Source organism: Miscanthus floridulus, chromosome 1, assembly GCF_019320115.1.
Source record: "Miscanthus floridulus cultivar M001 chromosome 1, ASM1932011v1, whole genome shotgun sequence".
NCBI lineage: Eukaryota > Viridiplantae > Streptophyta > Magnoliopsida > Poales > Poaceae > Miscanthus > Miscanthus floridulus.
Window position 1 is genome coordinate 131,499,945 of NC_089580.1, and position 8,553 is coordinate 131,508,497.

The 8,553-nt window shown below is 47.9% G+C and overlaps 1 protein-coding gene across 1 annotated transcript; it reads left to right on the forward strand.

Moving 5' to 3' along the window:
- The first annotated feature begins 1,368 nt into the window (after positions 1-1,368).
- Positions 1,369-8,039, forward strand: LOC136493665 (cytochrome P450 704C1-like). Its single transcript, XM_066489769.1, has 5 exons — positions 1,369-1,718; positions 6,362-6,883; positions 6,986-7,321; positions 7,400-7,603; positions 7,713-8,039. Exons 1-5 carry the CDS (start codon positions 1,389-1,391, stop codon positions 7,893-7,895), a joined length of 1,575 nt encoding a protein of 524 aa, XP_066345866.1. The 5' UTR covers positions 1,369-1,388; the 3' UTR covers positions 7,896-8,039.
- Positions 8,040-8,553: the final 514 nt, after the last annotated feature.

Below are 8,553 nucleotides of genomic sequence, written 5' to 3' on the forward strand. Positions count from 1 at the left end.
ACGCAACCTAGATAAAGGCTAGCAACCAACGTCCCCCCGGACAATTTGCCTAGCTAGTCATTAAAATTCCTCATTCCCTTGTCACTGTGCTTTTTTAGTTAACCTCGGTAACTATTTGCATCTCTGAGGTTTTTTAAGCACATTACACATGCAGAAGCTAACATACATATAAACGTCATACACCCTATCCTATATATAAGTATCTCCGAGAGACCGAGCCAGCATTAAAAATAGAGCCATTACTTAAAAATAAATTTGAAAAATGTTAATACTTGCATTAAGTCGCTGACTTAAACTCAAATAGACGGATTTCTCCGTAATTAAAAAAATTAACAAAAGCAACCAATGCTCAATTTGCAATTACATTTCAAGTAACTATTATGTGTATTGCCAAAGTCACGTTTGTCAGAGCCTCCAATCATGTGCGCTGTTTCTTTTTCTTTTTCTGAAAATTGATCATGTGCCAGCACATGGCACCAGGATGCACATCACATAGGGCCGGGTTACGCCCTGCGGGCTAGCAAAACAACTAAGCAGAGCTTTCGATACATCTTGCTGATCGTATCGATCCAAAATTAATGGCGCTCCCGGCCGGCCGGCGTTTTGCTTCTGATGTATGTATGATAAAGACATTGATAGGACGTACGGAGTACTACCGTAATACAGCACGAAGCCAGGGGGCGGATCCAAAAGTGGTGTGGGGGGCTCATGCCCTGCTACCTGAATTTTTAGACAAAGTTTTATAGTGTAGGTGGAGCTGAGACTTAAGATCGAGCAGCAGTCGTAGGTATATTGCTGTTGCACTTTTGTTCAGTACCCCTAAAACTTTATGGATCCACCGCTGCACCAAGCTATCTAAAAAATCAAAGGAAAATGTGTCACGCACACACCGATAAGCGATAACCCAAGTCGGTCGCCATCCTACCTTGTTCCGTTGCTGACAGAATCAAGATTTCACCTTGAATGTAACTTTACTCGGCCGGCGATATCTGTGCATGGCTATGTGCCAAATTGTCTAACAATGTACGGGAGACAATCAAGTTCAAAATGCGTTTTGTTTTCTTTGGGGGTTGGGAGGTGGGTAGGGCCGTGGGGGTAACGATAATTGTTCTTCCATGACGGTTTGACGATGGGTGAGTGAGAGAGGCCATCACGCCTATATAACGACCATCTTGCAAATTCTTCGAAGCCATCCCAAATTCTCTACCCTATGTTTCCCGCCTTCCCCAAGTAGAGACATGCAACAGTAACGATAATATATTCTTGGAGTGACGAGTTGACGACGAGTGAGAGAGTCCATCACGCACGCCTATATAAACGACCATCCTGCAAGTACTACAGCCGCCCCGCAAGAGCCGCCAACCCAAACTCTGTAGCCTCTAGCAGCCATGGGAGCACAAGACTACTACTCCACGGCTGTGGCCGCCGCCGGCGTCGCGCTGCTCGCGATCTGCTCGTACTACCTGCTGCTCGTCGGCCGCCGCGGGCAGCGCGGTGGTGGCGGCAACGGCAAGCAGCCGAAGAGGTACGCGCCCGTGGTGGGCACGGTGTTCCACCAGCTGTACCACGTCCGGCGGCTGCACGACTACCACACGGACCTGTTCCGCCAGCGCAAGACCTTCCAGCTGCTGGTGCCGGCCGGCCGGCGGCAGATATACACGTGCGACCCCACCGTGGTGGAGCACATCCTCAGGACCAACTTCGCCAACTACGGCAAGGTGAGCACAGTGATAAGCTTATTAAGCTAGTAGTATATGCTTCTCTGTTTGCATGTTACTTTTGTGCGCTGCAAATCTGGCCGAGGGGCTAGAACTTCGGTGAAATTTTTGCATTTTGGTCCTTTTTAAAAATATTTTTTATAAATAGCTTTCTGTCGAAACGTTTTCTGATAATAGACTATTTTTCGGCGTATTAAGACACGACGCTAAGGTATGAGGCTCGGCGCTGTGTCAGACAACGCCGAACTTTTGCCGCGTCAGCGCGGACTCTAGTCGCAGTTGCCACGAAGGCGTTGGGCCCCGCGTACCTCAGCGCTGTGTTACTTCACGCCGAGCCGCACACTTCAGCGTGGCACTGCTCCACGCCGAGGTCTGGGCACTCATAAATTTCACCAGCCACTCATAAATTGCAAGTGGCCGACCTCTTTGATTGTTCACATTGACGACCTGCCTGCTGCCGGAAAAGAAGCGACTGCAAATAATAAAGTGTCCAGCGTTTCCATCTGTTGCATTTGCCCTGTTTAGGCCCCGTTTAGATGCGAAATTTTTTGGCTTTTGGTTACTGTAGCACTTTGTTTGTATTTGACAAAAATTGTCCAATTATGGACTATTTAGGCTTAAAAGATTCGTCTCGCCAATTACGGGCAAACTGTGCAATTAGTTATTCTTTTTACCTACATTTAATGCTCAATGCATGTGCCGCAAGATTTGATGTGACGGGGAATCTTGAAAAATTTTGGATTTTGGGTGGGATCTAAACAGGGCCTTAGTTGCACCTCAAAACGCCAAAATTTTCAAGATTCCCCGTCACATCGAATCTTTGGACGCATGCATGAAGCATTAAATATAAATAAAAAATAAAACTAATTACACAGTTTAGACGAAATACACAAGACGAATCTTTGAAGCTTAATTAGACTATGATTGGACACTAATTGTCAAATAACAACGAAAACGCTACAGTAGTGTTTTGCCAAAAATTTTGACATCCAAACTGACCCATAGGATCGGAGGAGTATATGATAGTACTATAGATACAGCATCTACCTAGCTAGTGCAGTGAGCTGACAATGCTGCTTTAATCAATAAAACCCCAACAATGCATTATGCATGCGCACTATACCCTGCGGCACTCCTGCTCTAATAAACTAGAACCAGAAACAGCCAGCAGCAGTACAGGGCTAGCTGAGATCAGTGCTGCAGTAGCAGCACTGATGGGTCACTCACTGTGCTTAGCTTGATCAGATAATGGACGGAGCACTATTGGGCATTGGCCACTCGACCTGCACAAACCAAAAAAGCTAGCATATTTTCACGCATGCATTTCAAGAATTCATGTAAACAAAGAGATCGATGGCTGGCTGGATTCCCTTCTATTATCAGTATTCAGTAGCAGAGTGCCAGAGTAGTACTGAAGCAATTCTAGTGGACCATCTGCCAATACAACATGTAAACTCAGCAGCTATATATACTGCTATAGGCTCATCAACCTTGGCAAGCCATGACACTTGCATAGTGCTTTACTTTTATATACTGCTAGTATATCGCTTTGATTTTAGATTTGACTACTGAACGGTTCAATGGCTTTCACAGATACCACGGCACTTGCAATTCTCACTTCTCGAAGAGTCAATCAATCTGAACTTTGACCAAAATTATATAAAAAAAATACAAACATTCATAATATAAAATTAGTATCATTAGATTAGTCATAGAATAAATTTTTATAATAAATTTATTTGGAGACATAAATATTAATATTATTTGCTATAAATTTAGTCAAGACTTGAGCTATTTTGACCGGCACGAATCCCATAATTACATTCTTTTTTGGACGGGGGAGTATACCGGTTTGCAATCAAGTAGTCCTCCGTCCCTGTGAATCATTGCCTGTCTCTCTTTCCGGGGCAGCTCTGCTCATCCAAGACATGAAAATGAGCTGTAACCGATCATTTCCATCCTTTTTTCTTTTTTTTTAGAAAAAAAGGAAGTGTAGCCGAATGGTATCATGGTGTTGACTTCTGCTAGCCAGCTCCCTCCAACCATGCATCATGTCGAATCTCGGGGAGCAGCTCAGCTGTAATGTAAATTGTAAACTCACATAGTTTAGTATTGTAGACTGTGTGTAGCAACTGTGGCTACGTTTTCTTGCAGGCTGGTAACAAGAAAATGGTTATTATTTCCTTGGATTGACAAGATCCAGCAGGCAGGCGGAGAGAGAGAGAGGGTAAACTGTTTACAAGTAGGAAATCATCAGAGAATCCGACAGGGAGACAAAAATTCAGGCTTGCTCAGAGTTAGTACAAGTGTGTGTAGTATACTAGGTTAAGTTCCATTTGATTAAGTTGGAGTGGATCAATGACGGACACAATTAAGCTCGTTCACAAATTGATCTCGATCACACACACACACACCAAATCAAACTAGTAGAGCTAGCTAGCATGCACACCGCCCTATACATCAGTGAGAAAACAACCAAATTACTCTATACTACTCTAGCATGGATCTACAACCATGTATTAGTATCGGACACACACACATACAGATTTACAATACAAACAGATTCATGCAACAACATAATTAAACGAGCATGTAGATATATTCAAATATGGTATCATAGAACCAGATGCGGTTTCCAGCATGATGTATCAACTTCCCAGCATGCATGTACGCACTCTGATCTTCCCAACCCAACCCAAACCACCAAACCAAACCGGCAAGGCTAGATGCATGTCTTCCTCCTCACGGTCGGTCACGGCTTGCCCTTGTGCTGCGTGTAGATGTACTCGAGGTGCATGTCTTCCTCCTCACGTTAGCGGACAACCTTATTTGTACTGTCGCCATCCACACATTGTTGCGCCTAATTATTCCGTGTCTCGTTTTCACACTCTAGCTAGTGTATGTATCAGCGCGTGTTTAGTTGGCCCAAAGTTAGAATTTGGGCTACTGTAGCGCTTTCGTTTTTATTTGACAAATAGTGTTCAATCATGGACTAATTAGACTCAAAACGTTCGTCTCGCAATTTCCAATCAAACTGTGCAATTAGTTTTTTTCGTCTACATTTAATGCTCCATGCACGTATCGCAAGATTCGATGTGATAAGTACTGTAGCACTTTTTAGGATTTTGAGGTAGAAACTAAACACGCTCTCAGAGACGTGTAGTCAAGTGCCAGCTTGGAAAGAGCAGAAACAGAAACCTATTGGCCAAAATTTGCTGCACACTAGTCACTAGCTAGCTAGTACTGGCCCTGTTCATTTCCTTCCATGAGCTACAGGGTAGAGGCTAGAGCTGGAGCAGAGCATTCCGAATCCGAGGTGGTGGTGGCTGGCCTGCCGCCGTTCCAGTGGTCCAGTGGTTGGTGAAATTTATGAGTGCCCAGACCTCCGACGTGGAGCAGTGCCACGCTGAGGTGTGCGGCTCGGCGTGAAGTAACACAACGCCGAGGTACGCGGGGCCCAACGCCTTCGTGGTAACTGCGACCGGAGTCCACGCTGACGTGGCAAAAGTTCGACGTTGTCTGACACAGCGCCGAGCCTCATACCTTGGCGTCGTGTCCTAATACGCCGAAAAATAGTCTATTATCATAAAACGTTTCGACAAGAAGCTATTTATAAAAAATATTTTTAAAATGGACCAAAATACAAAAATTTCACGTAACTTCGCCTGGCTACTAGGAAGACACGCACTCCCTCTCCGTCGTTGGCCTCTCTTCCGACGTCGCTCTTGAAGTCTTGAGCAACTTGTGGAGGCTGAACGGCATCACAAGATTGGGTTGGGGTGCCGGTCCGAACCAAGAAATCTGTTAGAAATGTTTTGAAATGGATATTGTTCTCTCTTTGATTAGGGATACGGATCCTATCTTCAATTCTTTTCCACAGCTTCAGCCTATCTTTTCTCTAGCCTGGAACCGGCACTCCTAAAGCAGTTAACCAGATGCGGTCTCTAGTCTCTTGGCCTACTTCCCTATCCAAGAATGTGTTCAAACTTGAGGAAACGAAGGAAATGCAAGTAAATACCCTCGATTCATTCCTTTTATGCGAGTGGGAAAGCTAGCTAGAAATCAATGACAAGGAGTAGAGCCTAGAGCAAAAGGGCCAGACGTCAGCTTAGTTAAAGCAAGAAAGTCATGCTACCCTCCAGTCCTCCACCATACACTACGTCGTGTATACGCCAAAACTTTATAGCTGGCCGAACCGAGCTTGATCGGTGTTCGATATATACTAGAACTGTCAGCATCTCCATGTGTGCCTTGAGGAGTCAGGAGCACACAAGAAGTTCACAGGAGAGGTACTTTGACATTTAGGACCAAGTTAGCATCCCTAATCCAACCCAATGTCCTCAAAGCAGTCACCTCAGCTGATATTTTATTTTAATGATTTTTTTTAATAAGTCAGTCAGTTTTTGGCTGCTGTCCATCTTGTGTGGCCCGCTGTAACGAGCCTCTGAATCCCGATCCACGCAAAGGGATGGAAGAGAACCTTTTTGGTTTTGACAATGAATGGGCCTCCATAAAGCATGTCTTTTTCGTATGAACCTTTAATGGGCCTTCCGATTCTATAGCAAGCTATCTAGTCTAGTCAGTTTCCGAATTTCCTTGTGTTTCCGGCAGATGATGATGTGCGCTTCGTCTGAACCGTGCAGGGCACCTTCAACTACGAGAACACGTCTGACCTGCTCGGCGACGGCATCTTCGCCGTGGACGGCGACAAGTGGAGGCAGCAGCGGAAGATCGCCAGCTACGACTTCTCCACGAGGGCGCTCCGCGACTTCAGCGGCGCCGTCTTCAAGCGGAACGCCGCCAGGCTGGCCGGCATCGTCTCGGGCAACGCCGCGTCGGGGCAGCCCATGGAGTTCCAGGGCCTCGCGCTCCGGGCGACCATGGACTCCATCTTCACCATCGCCTTCGGCCTGGACCTCGACACGCTGCTGGGAGGCGGATCGGGGGAAGGGAGCCGCTTCGCCGCGGCGTTCGACGACGCCAGCGAGTTCACGCTGCTCCGCTACGTCAACGCGTTCTGGAAGGCGCAGAGGTTCCTCGGCGTCGGCTCCGAGGCCAAGCTCAGGCAGCGGGTCAAGGTCGTCGACGAGTTCGTGTACAAGTGCATCCACGACAGGGCCCAGGAGCTCTCTGACAGCAAGGCGACCGAGGACGACGCTGTCCCTGTGAGTACCTGCTGCTCTGCAACAGCTCCGTCCACCTGTTTCTGTCGAACGCGCTGCACTCTGAATGAACTGACACATCCATCCCTCGATTGCGCGATGTAGGATTCGAGGCAAGACATGCTGTCCAGGTTCATCCGAACGGCGACGAACGAAACCGGGACGGTGGACTACAAGCACTTGAGGGACATCATACTAAACATTGTCATCGCCGGCAAGGACACGACGGCGGGGGCACTTGCCTGGTTCCTCTGCATGGCGTGCAAGCACCCGGAAATCCAGGAGAAGATCTGTCAAGAGGCCGCAAAGGTGACCAGCGCCAGCGAGACGGCAACCGTGGATGAGTTCACGCAGAGCCTGACCGACGAGGCCCTGAACAAGATGCACTACCTGCACGCCGCCCTGACCGAGACGCTCAGACTGTACCCGTCGGTTCCTCTGGTGAGTGGAGTAGTTCATGTCTTCGGTAGTCACTGAGAATGTGGCAGGTGCTGACCATGCTATTGATGGTACGTTCAGGATAACAAGCAGTGCTTTGGGGACGATGTCTTGCCTGATGGTTCTAGCGTCAGTAAGGGAGACATCGTGTTCTACGTCCCCTACGCCATGGGCCGGATGGAGTACCTCTGGGGCAAAGACGCTGAGGTCTTCCGGCCGGAACGGTGGCTGGATCAAAATGGCGAATTCCAGCAGGAAAGCCCCTTCAAATTCACAGCGTTCCAGGTACGATATGACTGCAGTTTCTCAATCAAACGCCATTGCAACCATGCAGACCGTGTATGTTCTGACTGAACTAGTCTCACGACATCCTTAAATTATGCGTCTTCCACAGGCTGGTCCGAGGATATGCCTGGGAAAGGAGTTCGCGTACCGGCAGATGAAGGTCTTCGCGGCCGTGCTCCTCCGCTTCTTCGTGTTCCGCCTGCGCGACGGCGAGAAGGCGACCGTCAACTACCGGACCATGATCACGCTCCACATCGACGAAGGTCTGCATCTGACAGCGACGGCGAGATGAGGTTGTCGCCTGGCCAGCAGTGGGCACGTAGCCGCCGGTGCCTGCAGCTACGCGAGCGACAGGTCCTTGACTCCCTTGTACATTGGCAACCACTTTGTGCACTGCGTCTTGTTGGGAAATACGTAATAAACATGCCATGGAATAAGTTGCGCCGCTAATTGAATCGCAGTCGGTGTCGCGGTGAGCAGAGGTCGGTGTTCGCCATGCGCCCATGTCTGAAAATATCGGACTTGTCACCTGAATCTCAGTTGATCGTCGTCCTTGAGAGCACGTTTTGGGCATTGGCGCTCACGGCGAAACGCCACGCGTACGCAGTTTCCCCGGATTCCCTGTCAAGCTAGTGCCGACGAATGACTAACGTGACATCCTGGTCTAGACGATGGGCATTGGAGTCGTCTCGGACAGCTACTTGTGTCAAAAATGGTCGTACATGGCCGATTTGACGGATGGCACCGGATCGAGACATTTCTTGAAACCTTCTTGCGTCACAGGAGCGGTGCATGAACCTTGAGTGTGCCCCAACTCACTTGAAATTAATAGATTATAGGGAATAAGAATAATGTTGGATTCGACCCAATAACTAGTGTGTATAAGACGGTGGAACGCACGTAGTTGTAACTAACTAAGAAACTAAATGTGCGATTGAAGAGCTTGCGAC